The sequence below is a fragment of the Thunnus maccoyii genome, chromosome 5, assembly GCF_910596095.1.
Source record: "Thunnus maccoyii chromosome 5, fThuMac1.1, whole genome shotgun sequence".
Classification (NCBI taxonomy): domain Eukaryota; kingdom Metazoa; phylum Chordata; class Actinopteri; order Scombriformes; family Scombridae; genus Thunnus; species Thunnus maccoyii.
This window is the reverse complement of record NC_056537.1, coordinates 34761443-34782521: the sequence shown is the minus strand read 5'-3', so window position 1 is coordinate 34782521 and position 21079 is coordinate 34761443. Positions and strand designations below refer to the sequence as shown.

Here is a 21079-nt window from a genome sequence, read left to right as displayed (position 1 = left end):
TATTGCTTGACACAATGGGTTGGCATTTCTGGAACCACCCTTGATTGGTTCCACTCTTACATTTTAAACAGACAATTCACTGTTTCCACTGGAAGCTCATCCTCAACACCTGCAAATATTTCATGAGGGATTCTGCAGGGTTCAGTTTTAGGTCCACTTCTTTTCTGTGTTTACATGGTCCCATTGGGAAGAATTATCTAAACCAATTACATCTCTTTTCACTGCTACCCTGATGATACTCAGATCTACCTCCCCCTCAATTCCCAAAATCAGGCAAATGTAACCCAATTACAAAACTGTCTCCAAGACAGGCTCAAAACTTCCTTCAGTTAAACGAGGACAAGACAGCGATCCTACTTGATAGCCCACCACATCATACCACTGTTACTGCCAAGAAGCTCAATCACCTTTCCGCCTACATCAGACCACATGCTAAGAACCTGGGTGTTATATATGATAGTGATCTAAATTTCAACAGGCAGGTAAATTCCGTTGTCAGGTCCAGCTTCTTCCAACTCAGAACCATCTCCAAAATTAGGCATTTCCTCTCACCCTCTGACTTAAAAAGAGTCATTCATGCACTAATATAATCCCAGCTGGACTACTGTAACTCTCTCAGGCTACAATTTCCTGTTTACAACTAATCCATGCTCTTGCCCCTACATATATCTCAGAACTTCTCACCCCAGATCCCACACAGCACCACCAGTCCCCTCAGATCCTCCCACCGTGGTATGTTGGCTGTAACAGGGCTTTTACTGTAGTGGTTCCTTGGCTTTGGAATAGACAGGCTGAGTCTGTCTGTGCTTTTAAGATGCATTTTAAGACCCATTGTTATTCTCTTGCTTTTAATTGTGTTGAATCTGTTTTTATTTCTATCTGATTTCTTGGAATTTAAATTGAGTTTAAATTTGTTTCTATATTAATCATACTTTATTTTCATAACATCTGTTATGTACATATATGTCCTTATACTTGTATGTGTATACATATGTCTGTCTTTGTGAAGCACTTTGGTGCAAACCCTGTTTGCTTTTTGAAGTGCTATATAAATAAAATAAACTTGAAACTTGAAACATTAACTTTAAAAACAGATTTATATGACAGGTTCACAATTGCTCAAGACTGTTGTTTTTTTTTTAAAAAAAAAAAACAACAGTCAGGTGTGCATATGAACATTGAAAGAGGATTTCCCCGAGGCAATCATTCCTTCAAACTTTTTCTCACAAGTATATACAGTACATGTCAGAACCAAGCGGGTAGCTCCTGGTCTGAAAAGTGTAGCCAATTCGGAAGTGCCTCAAACCTGCATTCTTTCTAATGGCCAGCAAGGGGCGACTTCACTGGCTGCAAAAAGAAGTCTGATTGTATAGAAGTCTATGAGAATACAACCCCACTTCTCACTTGATTTATTATCTCAGTAAACACTTTCCTAATAAGTGTATGGTCTCCATCTCTAGTATCAAGTCTTCTTCAATGCATCATGATGTTCATTTTGTAAATTATGGCCCCATTTAGAGTAAAATAGATGATAAAGCACCACACGCTTTAGGGCATGGCTACATTGTGATTGACAAGTTACTACCACAGTGACAACATTGATTACGTACTGTAACAATGGTGTAACCCAGGATACACAGAGTATAGGTGTAGCTGCTGCTATTTCACAATTTCACAATTAACTTCATTAAAGTTAATTGTAACATTTTGGTTGCCTAAACAAGTCTTGTTCAGAGTTTGGTTGTGATAAAAGGCCCTCTAAGGAGTCAGATGTTCATTTTTTCTGGTGAGCACATTTTGTTCTAATGGTTGTAGGCCTGTTTTTCGCTAGCGGAAATTACCATTAGCATTATCACCGTTAACCATAGATCGTAAACGCACCATGCTGACCAAGCTAGCAGCTAGCTCTGCTGGTCAGCTCCACCCTCTCGTCCAAATACGGTCACTTCTGGCTCCAAAAATCAAACATGGTGATGGTGAAATCCAAGATGGCGATGGTCAAATCGCTAAACTCAAGGCTTCAAAACTGCAGTCCACAAACCACTGGGTGATGTCACTGTGACTATGTCCATATGTCCAGACACATACCTGATTATCAATGCGGATTCCATCTCCTTCTTGTTCCTCCTCAGTGAGGGAGACCAGCGAGCCTCTATGCTGGCCGTCCAGGCGTAAACTCCTCCCGCTGGTCCTCTCCTCTTGATCACTGAGACTGGGGCATGCTGCCTGGACCGCTTCGCTCTCCACCACCAGACCCTCCAGACTGTAGCTGTGTGGAAGGAGAAAAGGCAAAACATATAACTGACTGCATTTTATCATGTCCTTTACATGCTGTTGTGCCATACAGAATGCTTTTCTAGATCTCTGAATGTGTTCATACTACATTTTATTTGAAGATGACGTGTTGTACACACTTGACCATCTTTGGAGTATGTTTTGTATTTAAACAATCCTTCAGAAATGCAAATAGGAGCAGGTTTCTTCAGCACATTATCAGCAGTTTGACCTGTACTGTTTACCTTCTGTTGTCTATTTGCTCTTGATCAGGATGAAGCAGGTTGGATGGACACCAACTCATACTGGAGACATGGGAGAGATAGACAGATGAAGGATGGATGATGGAAGATGTGGGAGAAAGAAATGATTAGATGGTTGATGAAAGGAATGTTTCAAATCAAGAATGATACGCAGGAGGATTAATGATGATGACACAATGATGTTTTAGATGAGAGATACAGCGCTGCTTGAAAATTTGTGAACCCTTTTGAATTTTCTGTATTTCTACATAAATATGACCTAAAACATGATCAGATATTTACAAGTCCTAAAACTAGATAAAGTGAACCCAATTAAACAAATGAGACAAATAATAAACTTTTTAATTTATTTATTAAGGAAAATGATCCAATCCTACATATTTGTGTGAGGCAAAAGTATGTGAACCCTTTCTTTCAGTAACTGGTGTGACCCCCTTTTGCAGCAATAACTTCAACCAAATGTTTCCAGTAACTGTTTATCAGCCCTGCACATCAGCTTGGAGGAATTTTAGGCCATTCGTCCTTACAGAACAGTGTTAACTCAGGGATGTTGTGGGCTTCTTTGCATGAATTGCCCGACTCAGGTCCTTCCACAGCATTTCTTTAGGATTAAGGTCAGGATTTTGACTTAACCACTCCAAAACATTATCTTTCTTCTGCTTTAACCATTCTTTGGTAGAACGACTTGTGTGTTTAGGCTCGTTGTCTTACTCCATGACCCACTTTTGTTGAGCTTCGGTTCACAGGCGGATACCTTGATATTTTCCTATAGAATGTGCTGGTACAACTCAGAACTCATAGTTCCATTCATAGTTCCTGGTCCAGAGGCAGCAAAGTAAGCCCAAACCATGATACTACCACCACCATGTTTCACAGATGGGTTAAGGTTCTTATGCTGGAATGCAGTGTTTGCTCATCACCAAACATAACGCTTCTCATTCAAACCAAAAAGTTCAATTTTGGTCTCATCCATCCACAGAACATTGTTCCAATCACCTTCTGGCTTATCCTATGGTTTGTCTTGAGCAAAGACGGCAGCAATGTTCTTTATGGAGAGAAGTGACATTTTTCCTTGCAACTCTGCCATGCACACCATTCATGTTCAATGTTCTCCTGATAGTGGACTCATATACATTGACTGTAGCCACTGCATGAGAGGCCTTTAGTTTCCTAGATGTTATTCCAGGTCCGTTGTGGCCTCCCAGACTATTACACGCCTGCTCTTGGTGTGATCTTTGTTGTTCGACCACTCCTGGGGAGGGCAACAATGGTGCTGGATGCCTTAAATTTGTACACAATCTGCCTGACAATTGACTGGTGGAGTCCAAACTCTTTAGAAATGGTTTTGTAATCCTTTCCAGCTTGGTGAGCATCAACAACTCTTTTTCTAAGGTCCTCAGAAATCTCCTTTGTTTGAGCCATGACACACTTCCACAAACCTGTGACGTGAAGCTCAGACTTGATAGACCCAGATTTCTCTTCTTTAAATAAGGCAGGGTCTCCCAGACTCACACTTAATTGTCCTCCCATTGATTGAAACACCCGACTCTAATTTCCCCTTTAAATAAATAATTCTAGAGGTTCACATACTTCTGCCATGCACAAATATGTAACATTGGATCTTTTTCCTCAATAAATGAGCAAGTGTAAGGTTTTTGTCTCATTTGTTTAACTGATGTCCCTTTATCTAGTTTTAGGACTTGCATGGAATTCTGATCAAATGTAGTTTAGGTCATATGTATACAGAAATAGAGCAAATTCTAAAGGGTTGACAAACTTTCCGCAGCATTGTATGTCTGAACTATGTTGAAATGATGTTTGAACAACAGTACAGATGGCAAAGAGTCCTGTTCTTGACATCTCAAAACCCAGGTTTCTGCCTTTGATTTCAGAGCATTAAATCAACTTATAGATGAATTAAGAATTGATACCTTTGAGTCCTGTTGACTCAATGTGATGGTATGCTGTATGTTACAGTATTAACATGCATTCTATCATCTCATAGCTGCTTCCCTTTTTCCACTTTTCCAGTGCAACAAAGAGGTAACCTTGATGGATTCCTAAATGTTATCAGCTGCAAACAACACACACTCATGTGTGATGTTTTGTGTATTTGATCCTGATATTATAACTGATGATGGTCAATCTAAGAGAAGAAGCTGAGCCAACAACAGACTGAGGTACTTCTGATATTAAAGGATTTACCCTACATCTGCTCCCTTGTTCATTATTTTCAATAATCCTTACATTTTCTGAGTAATATGTTATTCTGCAAAACCATTTGTGCATTTTCTAAAGTGTAATATAATATATGTCATATATCTATAATATATAAAAAGGAAGGACATAAAGATGTTGAAGTCAATGAATTCAGTTGACAAAAAGACCTCTGTTATTAAACTGCTGTTATAAATACAGCAGAAATACACAATTCATCTACAAATCATGCTGTCATTTTTTATATTTATCATCAAAAATAACTGATTTTTAGTCAGATGTTTCCCTCCAGCCCAAGCAACTGCCGAGATGTTGATAAGTAGTGCTGTGCTGGAGCTGACACATCTCGCTACACCATATTAGAGTGAATCAAAGAGGATTTTTCCCTTTCCACCCTCACTTCAGCACCCTCAGTCCTAACACATGGTGCTGAGCTACTTCTTTCATTTCATTAATGAGTTTTCCATTGGATACCATGCATGGCACTGGGAGTGTGTGTCTAGACTGTCATGTGAACAGGCTGAGACTGGAAAGATGAAAGCACCAGCTCTCATTGATAAAAGACGACAATGCAAAAGAACACCCAACACTTGATTGACATGGCATTGATATTTTGACAGAGTTTTTAGAGCTTCAAATATTGTTACTAAATACTAAATTCCCTTTTTTTATTCCATGTGGTACAAAATGAAGCACACAGTCATCTTAGAAAAACCAAAGCTCTACGAATGTCATAAGAAGATTACTACATTCTTGTCTTTCAGACACTGTTCCAGTCATTTGTCTGTCTGAACTGCTCATGTCATTAGTGACTAACGTGAGCATAAAAGAACTAATTGAATTCAAAAGCAGAATTACTGAGTGTCTCATGCGGAAAGGCCTGAACAGTGACTCACTGACATATCAATGTCTGTTCTGACCAGCCTTTTGGCTCAGAACACATAGCACAAAGTTGTAAAAAGAAGACAGTGGAAATCTAAAGAGATGGAGTGGATGAAATGTGTACCTTCTCCTGTGAAGGGGTGGCTTGGCTCTCTTCACCTCTCCAGACAGGCTCTTCAAAGAACTGAAAGAAGGGAGAGATGGATTGTTAGTGGAAAAAAAGGGAGGGATGGACTGAAAGAGTTGAACAAAAGAATGGGAAGTGAGGTGGATTTTATCTTTTAAAGTAAAAGTAAGTGACAATGTGCTAAAACAGGTCTTTTTAGATTTTAACTACTGAAATTAACAGGGAACGTTGATCTGGTGTTTTTTATGCTAATCATTGTTCACATCCTAAACTGTTAATCTTATAGAAAGTAGAAACTCATTCCACTAACCAAATACATACATACATTAGTGGATGTGATTAAGCAAGTGTTAATATAGGCATGGAGGTAATTATAACAATAATCAGACACACACAGAGTGCAGAGAAAGAGCAGAGAAGCAGCGAGAGGGCAACCATAAACAAAAGCAAAATACAGTAGAGACTGTCTTTATTTACGTTATTTACCAAATTTATGTGCACTCGGACTGTGCTCCGGCACAGCACTACTTATCAACACCTCAGCAGCTGCTCACGCTGGAAAGAAACATCTGACTAAAAATTTATTATTTTTAATTGATTTCTAAGTTGCTATCAACACTCCTCTGCAACTCCTACCAGTGCACCATTGAGACCATTCTCACTAGCAGCATCATGGTATGGTAGGGCAACAACACACAAGCAGACCGTAAACACCAGCAGAGAGTGATCAGGTCAGCCCAGTACATCACAGGAATGGCCCTCCCATCACTGCAGGTTATCTACCAGCAGAAAGTCCTCAGAAGGGCCCATAATAACATCAAAAACCTCACCGACCCCCAGCACCACCTCGTCACACTCCTGCCATCTAGAGTGTGGAGAGGAGTCTGAAATGCAGGACCTCAAAGCTCAAACAAAGTTTCTACCCCCAGGCCGTAAAGCTGATTAAGACCTCAAAGCCACTGCCACTGAGTCCTCCCATCCCTCCATTAACCAAACAAAGGACTTAATGCAACTTCGCACAAACTGAACAATTTGCACATGTCTGAACAATATGCACACCTCGTTTGTCATTTTGCACTTACTTTTATACTGTTCTTAGCACAACTGTTATCACCTACTACCTCAGTATGTATATATGTATGTGAGTGGTGATTGGATATGAATTTGTGAGTGTGTGGATATGAATGAGTGGGTGTTTGTGTGTGTCTGTCTATATTTGTCTTTTTAGGGCCCAAGCACGAAAGTGCCAGGGGCCGAGCAGTCCCTGGCACTGAAAGTGTGAGGAACCTATTGTTTTGAAGGGATTATTATTATTATTATTATTATTATTATTATTATTATTATTATTATAGGAGGCCATTGCATTTTTGAGGGGCTTAGGATGCTTGAAAACTCATGATAATTGGCACACACGTCAGAAGCATATTTTTGCAAATTCTTTTGCACAACAGGAAGTCAGCCATTTTGGATTTTGTGTGTCAATTTTTATTTTATGAACACATGTTTGAGGCCTTTAGGATGTGCAAAAACTCATGAAACTTTACACCTATGTTCAAACTAGTAAATATTTCAATTAGTATCACAATTGGGCTTGGGCATGGCATTTCAGCTCTATAGCGCACCCTAATTACTTTTAGCGTTTTTGAGGTGCTAGGGGTGCTCGAAAAATCATGAACCTTTGCAAATGCATCATAAGTTTCAAATCTTGATATCTGATATTGGTCTCCGGTTTGGGTGTGGCAAAATGGCTTGAGGGAACCCTCTAGAAAAAAAACAAAATCAAAGGCTCCACCTTTAAATTTGACCTGGATTTACGAAATTTGGTAGGCAGATATAACATCTCCAAACTTAAAAAAGCCTTTTTGAGCCATAGCCAAAGTCCAACAGGAAGTCAGCCATTTTGAATCAAATTAGCATTTTTTTCACAAAGGCCTTTAGAATGCAAAAAAACCCATGAATCAAAGTCAAAGTCCCCACCTTTAAATTTGACGTGTATGTACGAAAATTGGTAGGAAGATGTAACATCTCAAGACTTTAAAAAAAAGCCTCTTGGAGCCATACCCTAAGTCCAACAAGAAGTCAGCCATTTTGAATCTACTTTGCATTTTTTTCACAAAGTGAAGCCATTGACAGGCATTGTATTTTAATCAACTCCTCCTCAAGATTTAACCCGAGCAACTTCAAATTTAGCAGGTTATATATAAACACCTTTGTGATGATAAATTGAGAAGCTTTTCAGTTTTCATGGTGTCACCCTTGGCCAACACCCTTGGTGTGGCATGCCAGACCATTTTGCTGAAAACATGTTTGGGGCATTAAACAGGAAGTTGTTTAACTCGGCTTTACATTGTCCAATCTGCTCCACATTTCTCATGCTTGATAAGAGTCCAGACCTGAACACATCTAAGTGTCAATACTGAGTCATAGTCATAGCGCCACCTACTGACAACAGGAAGTTGGCCTTACATGACAAACATCATATGATTTACATGAAAATTACATGGTGTGGTCTACACATGATATACAGCAACATGAAGCATAATTAGCGGGTGTTCTATAGCGCCACATAGTGGACACAAGAAGTGATAGTTATCTCCTACATGCAATGTCAAATATTCATGAAAATGTATATCCATGTCAGGTGCCCTCTGGTAAATGTATTGCTGTATTGTGTTGCTCTACAATAACAGCAGTTCGACTGCAGTGTGGAGCGAGGGCCTGATCATTGCTGCTGCTTTAATTAAACTTAGTTTCTAGTGGCTGTGTGTGTGTCTGTATATATTTGTCTTTTAAACTTAGTTTCTAGTATATTCTGAATAGAGTAATTGACGGCACCAGGTAGAGACATAGCAAACTAAGAATTTCATTGCATTGATAACTTGTTTATTTCTGCATGTGACAGTTAAGTCTTTGAGTCCTTTGAATCCTTAATACAATTCAAAATTCTTCATTGCTTTTACTGGTACCCTAGCAGGTTATTCAGACTGGTTTTAAAAGAAACACCAGACTGCTGGAGATGTGACAGGGAGGTGGGCGACTTGGTCCATGCACCATACCCAGAGGTACAGATCTTTTGGACTAGACTCCATGAGTACATCTCAGAGATTGAGGGGGTAGATTATGAGTTTTGTCCTGATGTATACATACTTGGAAATCCTCAACCCATTGATCAAGTTGTTAAACCCCTAGCACATTGGATACAGACAAGTATTACGATTGGTAAACAGGTAAATGATAAAGTGGAAAGCTGTAGGAGGCCCATTATTTCAGGAATGGATCTCAGAACTGTGTAAGGTGGCAGCTTTTGAAAGAATATCTAATAGTCTAAAAATGAGTAAGTAAAATACAATAATAAATGGGAAATGTTTCTGCAGTTTCACTCACTACAGAGGTACCAGTGAACACACCTTTTAGGTTGACTGATTTAGTTAAGTGCCAGGCTCATAAAATACACAGAGTATGCTTGTATTGATATTTACCTGTGACAGCATGTTATCTGTATCTGTAAACATACACATTTTCTCTGTAGCATGTACAGCTCTTTGTTGAGACTGTTATGAATGCAGGAGGTCGGATGTGGTGATGGCGCCACTGAAGGAAACAATACATGGACACTATTACTTGGACACTATTTAAACATTCATTTCTAAAGGACTATGAGTGGACACTTAACAGTGGTACTGTTGACAAATTTATATAACATGTCATGTTAATACTGTTGTTTTAATTTACTTTATTTTATAATTTATTTTATTATTATTTAATTGTTTTGATTTATCTTTTATTATTGGTCAATTATTACTTATTTTATTTTATTGTTTTTGTTCTTCTGTCTGGTGTTGTTCAGGGATTGTATTGTTATTGGATTTTCTATGATGGCGCAAATGCCTCAGTAAATTATGTTCTGAGTCTTTTATGCAGAAGATAACCTGGCAGTAGTGTAGAGTTTAACCCAGAGACTTGTCTCTCAAAAATATGCTGCTGCGCTGAGCCTGGAGGCTGGTGGCTCTTTGCTCTTATGTGCATCACACAAGGACTAAGCAGTTCTATGAGGAGCTTTGTGCTTCAGGATGCTGAGAGCCACTATTAGTCTGCTGATACTTTTTGAGAGGAAACAACATAGTCTACATTCAGCAAGTCTGATAAACCCACTGAGTCCATACCTGCGCTGTGCCACGTCCATATCCGCAGTGGCGTTCCTTCCTGGCTCCCAGCTGTGTCGACGGTATGGAGACAAGGAACGGATGGAGGCACGCAAGATGGCGGAGGAGACGGGATTTTCTGGAAGCTTATCTTTTTTCTCTTCTTCTTCTCCTCCTCCTCCTTCTGTCTCTCCGCCTCCTACAAACCCCAACAGAAAATCATGACTGCATTTCCCACTGTGACTTTTTTCAAAACATTACCTTTCTTAATAGTGTGAATGCTGATTCAGCAGCATTCACACTTGTTCTTCCAAGCTTTATTAGTGTAAATGCTGACAAACTTTATTTATTAGTGTGAATGCTGATAAGCATGAGGAAGAGCCTTGTTTTTCAAATTCAAAGCCCCCAGATGGCAATAGGAGCTTACAGGGGCCACGGACAAGGCTAGAATTTCAAAATAAGTCATTAATTTCAGATTTCTGCATTTTTAGCAGTGCTTTGCAATTTATTCTTCTTCTTTATGTTTTTCAGTTGACTACTACTTCTGCATATTTTAAGCTACAGGAACCATTCAAATGTTAGACTTGCTTTTCTTGCATTTCTTTTTTCACCTTTTCAGGCAATTTATTTCAACTTCCAGCTTTGACAGTATTAGGTAAAGTTTAGCTTCCAGCTTTTCTAACAATGAATTTTAACTCTTAGCTTCTTCATTACATTTCAGATTCCAGGTTTTTCAGCAATGCAGTGCAATACATTTGAGCCTTCAGCTTTTTCAAGCAAAATTCATTTCAGATTTGAGCATTTTCAGCAATGCTTCGCAATTTATTTCAGCTGTCAGCATTCACATGCATTTTCCACAGGAAACGCATTTTTAATTGTAAATAAATTGAATGGAGATATTTCTTTATAAATCGATCCAACTTTATTAATTCTAATTATTCTTATTTGTGTGCCCATAATGCACATTATACATAGTAAAATAAGGATACACATAGTATGTATACTATTATATACATACTTTGTAAACTAATAATTGAATTATAAATGTGATAATTATTAAAAAATAAAAGAAAAAGTATATAACCATGTAGAATAAAGGATGTGCAATGCTCAGATAACAGACAAAGTGTAGGTTACTGTGACTATAGTGAAAATTTCAAGCAACAATAGAAACAAAAATCAGTGACAGTGAATGCATCAGCGTAACTTACAAATGTTACAGATTAAGAGAACAGAAATATAAAGTATGAATGGAAAAGAAAAATGAAAACCAAAAAAAAAAAAAAAAAAACTGTATTGAGGGGTGCATCAGGATGCAAGTATAAATAGTATTAAGATATTTTATCTCAACTGTGGTAGGTCCAAAGCTGACTTGTCAGTTGTTACACATTTTAACTGAGAAATACTAAAAAAACTGGAAAAACTACATCATTTTAAACCAATTTATACCTGTATTTTATGTTTTAGCTTTCTGCTGTTAGATGAAACAGTTCACTGTGGTTTACAGTGGAGAAGGTCCTCTGGTGGGAGGGAAAATGCAAAAGAACTGCTGGTAAGGCTGAGTAGTAAAACCACAAAATGTTGGTGTTTTGATATTGAGAATAAATAGAGATAACATAGCAGAGAACTTTTGAAATAACTATATATGAATTGCAACCCGCTTCAGAACCAAAACTGGGAGCAAAACATGCCCAGATATTTTAACAGAATGAAATCTCCACCCACTTACGACTGCTAGAATTCAAGAACAAACAGTGTGGTTTACCTCTCTCCTCTGTTTCTGACTTCCAGGAATGCCTGGAGCTGCAAGGGGCCATGGTGTCAGAAGTGTCAACTGACGAAACACCTTCATTGGGACTGAAGGCTCCCTGCGTCGATGCATCATTTGTAGAGGACCAAGAGACACGAATCCCTCTGCCCCTGTCTCCAACACGGGGGGCTGGATCTACAGGCTAGTAGGAAAGAGAAGACTGACGTCAACAAAGGCTCTACTTTCATTAAAAAGTGCACTATTGTAAAATTAAACATACAAACATATCCACAAACGATCAGTGGAAACACCCTGAAGTCACAGAGGAGGAAACGCACTCGCTCTGTTTAACTCAACACCCCAGCACTAATAACGACTAGTCATATAATGGAGTGAAAAACTGCTAAATTTACTATTTTTTATAATTTTCCAAATGTTTCCATCTTTGAGGGGACCTTTGGTTCTCATAGCTAGTCCTACACAAAAAGCCTTACACACCTTGAATCCTTGGTATTAAGGCTGCAGTTAAGAAACAGTTGTCGGGGAAACAGTAGCCAAATATAGCCTAGCCACATGTCATCTCTTTCAAGATTATGAGAAAACTTGGTGGAAAAGGCCTCTTCCAGAACAAGTGAGTCATGTTGAGCTCACACTGGGCTGGACAGAGTACATTCTGAGCAAACAGGGTTCTATAGAGTTACTGTACTATAGTCCAAACCTTTATGGTGGTACTACGAGTCCTTTAAACAGTTCTTCTGTAACAACATGCCCATACATCTGAGAGCTTTATTGCCATGTGAATATGCCACATCAATATTATTAATACTACTGATTTTTAATATAGTGTAAGGACTACAGTATGTGATCTTTATAGTACAGCTAATCAACTGGTTTTCCTCTGGTCCCTGCCAAGCTGCAGGGAGAGAGTGTTTTCTGGTGTGTTGCATAACACTCTTTAGCGGAGGTTTTCCCAATTTTAGTGAAAAGGTAGAAATGTATGTCAGCACTATTACTTCTGACCCTGACATGAAAAGGGTAACTAATGAAAGCCAGCTGCTGTGCTGACGTCATCAGTAGATCACTCAGTGTAGAGTGTGATAGTCCCCTTAGAGGGTCCTTGTTGAGGGTCTTCAAATGGTTGAGGAGACCAATTCTGGAACCACAAACCTTCTTGCAGTGTAGAAACTGATGTGAGATGCTGCTTGAAATGGAATGTGGGAGAGCCTTTTTGGTGTGGACTCTCTCCTTTCTTGCTGCTAGTGGACTCTGACAGCCAGTTGGAGATCGTCTTCATGGAATGTGGCTCCTTCATGTAAACTGTTTCTCAATGTGGTTCTGTTTTGAGCAAGGTCTTCCCAGTTAGAGCTGTTTGTGTGGAATGCTTTTTCTGACCTCCAGGTGCTAGTCGGCCAGAATTTAATTCCGTGTAGAGGACCTGTTTTGCAAGGTGTGTGTCACGCATTTGTATTACATGGCCTGTCCATCTCAGCTGGTGTTTAAATCAATGTTTGATTCATCAAGAACACTGATGTTAATATGCTTCTCTTTCCAGCTGATTTTCCGCAGGCATCTCTGGTGGTAGGACTCCTGGGCTCTTATATGTCTACTGTAGGTAGTCTAGGTCTCTGCACCATAGAAAAGTGTGGGCAAGATAACTGCCTTGTAGATCAGCAGCTTGGTCTTTGCAAGTAGGTCAGAGTTTTCAAAGAATCTTCTGGGGAACTTTGCAAAAGCCCCGCTGGCACAGCAGATGCAATGGTGAACCTCGCTGTCAATGTCTACCCCTGGGGAGAGGTGACTTCAAAGGTAAGGAAAGGCAAGTTTATTTATATAGCACATTTCTGCAACAAGGCAATTCAAGGTGCTTTACATAAAACATTAAAAGCATCAAGACAAAGTGCAAAAGAAACACACCATAAAAGGACGATTAAATACAATTAAAAACAGCCATTAAAAAGGCACGAGAATAAAAAATAAAACGAGCTAAAATAGAATAAGACAAGTATAAAATAAAGCAAATAAAGCATAAAAGTTACAGTGCAGTGTAAGAAATAAATAATTTTTTGGTTTAATCAAAGGCAGCCGCAAACAGAAAAGTCTTCAGCCTTGATTTAAAAGAACTCAGAGTTGCACCAGACCTGCAATTTTCTAGGATTTTGTTCCAGATATGCTGAGCATAAAAACTGACCACTGCTTCTCCATGTTCTTGGTCTTAGGCCGTATTCAGACCAAATCAGATGCTCTCTCTCTCTCTCTCTCTCTCTCTCTCTCGCTGGTGCTCTCAGCTGCTCTCTCTCTCTCTTTTTCTCGTCTTTTTTAAAATAAGTCGGGAGGCAGACAGCAGAGTCTCCATTTACTTTTAATGATATCAAACGAAGAGAAGTGTCCTCCCCTCCCCCTAGTAACGTCTTTCTCATCGTCTCTCATCAGTCTGATCTCCAGCTGTGATTGGGTGCGTTTCTCCAAAAGTTGACTCTTGAGCTTTCCGGCCACAGTCCAGTGCAGCGCCACAGCGGCCAAAGCGCCTGCAGCCGAAACACACTACCCCATTCAAATGACTGAGAGGACTGGTGTTTTCGCCGCACTGCCTGATTTGGTCTGAATACGGCCTTAGTGAGGACTCGAGCAGCAGCGTTCTGAATCAACTGCAGCTGTCTGATTTATTTTTTAAGGAAGGCCTTTAAAGACAGTGTTACAGTAGTCGAGTCTACTGAAGATAAATGCATGGACAAGTTTTTCCAAATCCTGCTGAGACATAAGTCCTTTAATCCTTAATATATTGTCCAGGTGATAGTAGGCTGATTTTGTAATTGTCTTAATGTGGCTGTTGAAATTCAGGTCTGAGTCCATGACTACACTGAGATTTCTGGCTTGGTTTGTGGTTTTTAAAATTACTGATTGAAGCTGAGCACTGACTTTTAATCGGTCTTCCTTGGCTCCAAAAACAATTACTTCAGTTTTGTCTTTGTTTAACTGAAGAAAATTCTGGTACATCCAATCGTTGATTTGTTCAATGCACTTACTCAGTGCTTGTGTTGGACCATAGTCCCCTAGTGAAATGGTTATGTAAATTTGTGTGTCATCTGCATAATTATGGTTACATATTTTGTTATTGGATTTGTGGAATGGCAGAGGTGTGCCTGAAGGCAGAAGAGGGGCAAGCAAGCCGGCCTGCTAGCCAGGCTAAAAACTACCAACAGACCCGCTTTGCCAACACTCTTTCTGGCAAATGTCTGCTCGCTGGATAACAAAATGGACTTAATGAGACACCGAATGAGCAGCTACAAGGAAACGAGGAAATGCTGTGCACTTCTGCTTCCAGAGACATGGCTAAACAACAACATGCCTGATGCAGCTTACCAAATCGAGGGGCTACTCTTCTTCTGAGCCGACCGCAATCAGCTGTCAGGGAAAACCCGCGGAGGAGGACTCAGTGCCTACATCAATAAGCATCGGTATACCAACTGTTCTCTGGTAAGCAGCCATTGTTCCGAAGCAGTGGAATATCTGACGCTGAAGTGCCGGCCACACTACCTGCAGAGTATTTGGGTGTTTTTACTGCACATGCTTCTTACATCTTTTACAGCATAGTCACCAACAATCAGAGTTTAAGGCCCAGTCGTTAGTTTTCCCTGTAGGCTTTTATTTTCAGATTTACTCTCAGTCCTTATCCTGCTGTTTGAAGATGAGAGGTTATCCAGGTCATCAGATGGAGATCCTGGGTCTTGCAACAGTGGAGCAAATCTGTTCTCCAGTTGCACACTTGGTTGTTGGGGAGGTTTGTTGTTAGTTCTCCCTTTTGCAGCTGTCCACGGCTTTGTCCTACTGAGAATGGGGTTGAAGAGGCGCTTTGCCTGGATGACAATGCAGGCCAGCTGGTCGCTTCACAAATCTCAGGGCACTGGGCTCTGCTTGTTACTCGTCCTCCCATTTCCCAGGGAAATGATTTACTCTTAGGCTTTGCTCCAAGAGAGTCCCAGAGAGGACGACCACTTGTAGATTTATTACCCGGTATGCAAACCTTTTTTTGAAACCATGGTAAAGTGGTGTCATTCCCATATAGTCCATTCACTTCTACATTAACTTCTAACCGGTGAATTTTTGTTTTCAGCACTACAATCTCCTATAGAAGTTTGTGGTAGTCCTCTCTGGAGAAGGGGTGCATCTTGCTGCTAATTAGCGCTAGCTAAGTACTATGTTTCCAGTCACTGCAGTACAGACTTGTGCTGATGGTAGACTACGCTCACAAAGTACTGAGGAGATCATAAAAATGTTAAAATATGGCAAAAACCTACTATATCTACAAAGAATTACAGTTCCAGTGATTTATAAGTATCAAGGAGCAACTGCTCGTAGTTTTTCACAGAAGAAAAACAAGAATATCAGCAGAAAAATGCAAGCAGAAGCAAGAGCAAGCAGCACAGTGTCTGCACTGTACATTTTCAAGGCTTACACTGTCAATTGTTATTGTTGGCGGGGGTGCAGAGCTGTCCGGTGGGGACTGATGGAGAATCTTGGTCTTTTTGATGTTCATGGCCAAGCCAAGGAGTGTGTACGCCCTGGCAAAAGCATCAAGTATGCACTGAAGATCTATTTCTGTGTGGGTGACGATGGCGTTATCATCTGCATACTGAAGTTCCACGATGGATGTGGAACTTCAGTATGGTAACTAATGAAAGCCAGCTGCTGTGCTGATGTAAAACACATCTGACAGTGATGTTTATGTACCACCATAGATTATGAGCTTATGGAAATTTACATGCAAGCTGTTAAACTGAAGTAACTGTTTTGGAGCCAAGGAAGAATGTTTAAAAGTCCGCACTCAGCTTCAATCGATAATGTTAAAAACTACAAACCACGCCAGAAATCTTGGTGTAGTCATGGACTCAGACCTGAATTTCAACAGCCACATTAAGACAATTACAAAGTCAGCCTACTATCACCTAAAGAATATATCAAGAATTTCAGGACTTATGTCTCAGCAGGATTTGGAAAAACTTGTCCATGCATTTATCTTCAGCAGACTCGACTACTGTAACACTGTCTTCACAGGTCTCCCTAAAAAAATCAATCAGACAGCTGCAGCTGATTTAGAACGCTGCTGCTCGAGTCCTCACTAAGACCAAGAAAGTGGATCATATCACTCCAGTTCTCAGATCTACACACTGGCTTCCTGTCTGTCAAAGAATTGATTTTAAGATACTGCTGTTGGTTTATAAAGCAGTGAATGGTTTAGGGCCAAGATACATTTCTGATCTGCTGCTACATTATGAACCATCTAGACCTCTCAGGTCATCTGGTACAGGTCTGCTTTCTGTCCCCAGAGTAAAAACTAAACATGGAGAAGCAGCGTTCAGTTTTTATGCTCCACATATCTGGAACAAACTCCAAGAAAACTGCAGGTCTGCTGCAACTCTCAGTTCTTTTAAATTGTAGCCGAAGACTTTTCTGTTTCACACTGCCTTTTATTAAACCAAATTTGAGGGTTAATATTTTACATTGCACTGTAACTTGTAATCTCCTGTTTCAACTGTCTTATTCTTTTTTTAGCTTTTTATTTCCAATTTGAACACTTTTTAATCATATTTAAATGTCTTTTTACTTGTGTTGCTTTTATATTCTGTCTTGATGCCTTTTATGCTCTATGTAAAGCACTTTAAATTGCCTTGTTGTTGAAAGGTACTATACAAATAAACTTGCCTTGCCTTGCCTTGCCTAACAGGAGCAAACACATGAATGTATGAAGTTATTAGAGCTTGTCTTTGTGTTTGTGTGTGTGTGTGTGTGTGTGTGTGTGTGTGTATTTTGGCATGGTTTCTACCTTTTTAAAGACATTGTCATCCAGGTCAGCACTGACTTTCAGGCTTTCACTGTTGCTCTGCAACAAGCACACCGACACACACTCCTCTCTGTCTGGACAGACAGCTGAAAAGAAAAATGGGAAAAGTTCAGTGATCAAAAGAAGAAAGATGTAACATTTTATTCTTAAATAGAACATGTCATGCCATGTCTGAGCAGGTGGCATATTGCAGGGCTGGTTATAAACCACAAAGACAGGAAGTTGACCTCATATCACCGAAACCACAGAGAAACAGCCTGCTTGTGCAGGAAGGATGTTTGTTTACTGCTGTGATGCTGAAATGACATCAATCAAAGTGTTAAAGCTAACTGATGAAGTTCACATTACATAAAAGTTGATCATCTGTGTCATTTATCTGTCTAGGTCTAACCCTGAGGTTAAATGACATTGTGCTGTTTCATAGGCTTGGTTTATTAAAGAAAAGGTGCCTAAATCTTTTTTAACTGCACAGTGGCCACAGAAAATGCCTGTAGTAATATACTGGGAGACCTCAAACAACTTCTGTCAACCGTTTAACCACTGTTCGTAATCAGTGGTGAGGATTTTAACAAAGCTTCCATTTTTTCTTTTGGTGATTGAGATTGTATAAATAAGACAATAACTCTACAGTGTCCTGATACAGAACATAATGGACTACACAACTAACTGTTCTTTGCCTGCACCTCTACCATTATTTACTACAATCAGGGCACCTTCATCTATCTATCTCGCTATATAAAGGAAGGAATCCCTGTCTGTCTGTATGTATGTAAGTTTGTCCTTTGCATATCTTGAGAACCCTTCATCCAAACTACTTCATACCTGGCAGGTGCTGGGGAAACGAGGAAGTGCAATGTCAATGTGAGAAGTTGTTTGGATGAGCGGTTCTCGAGAAATATAAAAAAATACCTAAAAAATAATGTTGGTTTGCTTCTTCTGCCCGTAGAGTCAACAAACAGAAATATGGACAGCGCCACTCTGCCATTGCAACCCACATTGTGGTCAGAGGTGGGGCTATATCCATAGTGTTCACAACTTGAAAACGTTCAAGAGACTTAAGCTCTAATATTGTTACTGTGTAACGTTACTGTAAACAAAACGTGGCATGTACGTTCAAGACTTAGTGCTGGATGTATCAGGAACTTTCAGAAATACATTAAAATACCTCATAAACAACGTTGCTTCTACAACGTTGATTTGCTTCTTCTTCTGCCCGTGGAGTTAACGTACGGAAATAGGGACAGCGCCACTCTACCATTGCAATCCACATTGTTGTTAGAAATGGGATTACATCCGTAGTGATATGAACTACCATAGAGAATGAATTGAAAACATTTAGAGAGTTAAGCTCATGGATGTATTGTAAGAGCTGGATACAGTGCTGCTGCTCAGCCTTGCAGCCAATTTTTCCCGGTGGTCACTCGCGGTATTGTGGCAAAAATCCCCCTGCGGCCAAAAAAGCATCTTCCCCATAGACCACCATTATAAAAGAGACGCTTGTAAAACTGTTGACAGGACACCTCAAACTGCAAACAACATCAATTATGACTCTTTCTATTATGAACTTTTGATCCATGGAGGTTTTATGTTTGTAAAACATTGTGATGACGTCACAGATTTTTAAATCACTTTTATGGAGTGAGATTTGTTTCATAATGATTTGTGTGAACAGATCGACAATCTGTGCGTAAATGTGTAATCTGTAAATATAAACACCTTCCACAAATACAAAAAAAAGATTTGTAAACTCACAAAAACATTTTGCAAATATAAAATGGAAACGGAAAATACACAAACAAATTCCACAAATAAAAAAAATATCTGTGAATACATTAAATTAACTTACAAATAAATGAAAAGCGTTTGTGAAGATCTTCCTAACATTTACAACTTTCCAACAGGTATTTGTGAACTCAGTTTTTATTTGTGAATCGAAAAAACATTTATGGATCTCAGTTCTACGCTTGTGGATTTGCTTTTTATACACAGAGTTTTGAAACAAACTTTCTGCCAGTCCGAACGAAAATCCACTCGTATCACTTGCTCATTTTCTGATAGCACGTGATTGCCTGCTGACGACATCATTTCCGCATCTCAAGTAAGAGCACGCAGTCTTTCTATGAGCTGTTTTTTTTTTTTTTTTTTAAATAATCAGCGATAGGTAACGTGCATTCATTGTTTTGTGTTAATGTCATACAGTGAGTATTAGTGTGTGTTTATCTGTTCTATGTATATTATCTGGCTCACATTTTTGTATACATTTCTGTTTAAGTATGAAAGGCACGAGGATGCTTGTAGGGAACGTTCAGTTCTCTAAAGCGGTGGATTGGCAGCGTCTTCAATTGACAGTGACCCACACAGTCTATGGCCCTGTTAACACCTGGTATTAATGTGCGTCTCAGGTGATGCGATCACAAGTGGACAGCTTTAAGTACGTCTGTTCACACCTAGTATTAACATCCGTCTCCGCATGTGTCTTGAGTGACCACTTGTGATCAGATCTCACTTCCCCGCTCTATATGCAAATAAACATGTACATTATTACTGTTCGCAAAGACACATTTGTTCATTTTTGACCGGCAGGATTATCGGTATTAATTTCTTTGATAACAGGATAAGAAATATACAATGCATTGTGTGCTCCCTTACGAATATCAAATGCCCGTCCTATTTATTTGCTCTAGTGCCGCGTCTGAACATATATGTATGAATATATATATATATTCATATATGTATATATATATATATATATATATATATATATATATATATATATATATATATATATATGCAGGAGGCACAGCAGCGTAATTTCATTTATTATTTAAATCTTCAACACACCGACAGGATCAGTCAGGATCTAATGTTAATTAATGCTCTGTGTTCTTCTACACATCACACACAGTCTACGTTCATACAGTTAAAATGTATCCTGCACCCTGCTTTTGTCCCAACAGCCCGCAGCATGAATGTTTCCTGTTAGCATGGCAACAGATGCCGGTTCAGTAGCTAACGTTAGCTTAGCGTAATCTACATATTAACAATGAACAATAAAACTACAATACGACATTTCTAAACCAAAACAACTATCAAAACCAACAGCCATTCTATCAAAGATCTTAACCAGGGTGCTGTCACTTGTCATATCTTACAACACTTAATGTAGCCTCACTGAAATAATGTTATCGAACTAAACACGTGCCGTTCACACAGACATTACACCTACATTAGTAACAGTACACTACTAATGAGATGTGAAGTGCTTTGTGACTTTTACCAATCTGAAAGAATAAATGAAAAATATAAAGGATGTGGTGGCTGATAACTGAAGAAACAGCCAAGCCACCGCTTTAGAGAGCTGAACAATGCCCACAGCCATCTTCATGCCTTTCATACTCAAACAGAAATAATATAGATAATAGATAATATACATAGAATATATAAAAATACACTAATACTCACTGTATGACACTGTATGACATTAACACAAAACAATGAATGCACGTTACCTATCGCTGATTATTTAAAAAAAAAAAAAAAAACAGCTCATAGATAGACTGCGTGCTCTTACTTTGAAATGTGGAA

General features: G+C 39.2%; 1 protein-coding gene across 3 annotated transcripts in view; it reads right to left on the bottom strand.

Annotated features, from left to right (window-relative positions):
- The window catches only part of LOC121896710 (A-kinase anchor protein 13-like), a 171086-nt gene that overhangs the window by 40869 nt on the left and 109138 nt on the right, over positions 1-21079 (bottom strand). For all 3 annotated transcript variants that reach the window (XM_042410646.1, XM_042410648.1, XM_042410647.1), the window contains exons 13-18: positions 17477-17580; positions 11671-11857; positions 9927-10104; positions 5761-5820; positions 2520-2579; positions 2089-2269 (exon numbers count right to left, since the gene is read on the bottom strand). In XM_042410646.1, the coding sequence (XP_042266580.1) occupies positions 2089-2269; positions 2520-2579; positions 5761-5820; positions 9927-10104; positions 11671-11857; positions 17477-17580 (770 nt within the window). The remainder of the gene's footprint in view (positions 1-2088; positions 2270-2519; positions 2580-5760; positions 5821-9926; positions 10105-11670; positions 11858-17476; positions 17581-21079) is intronic.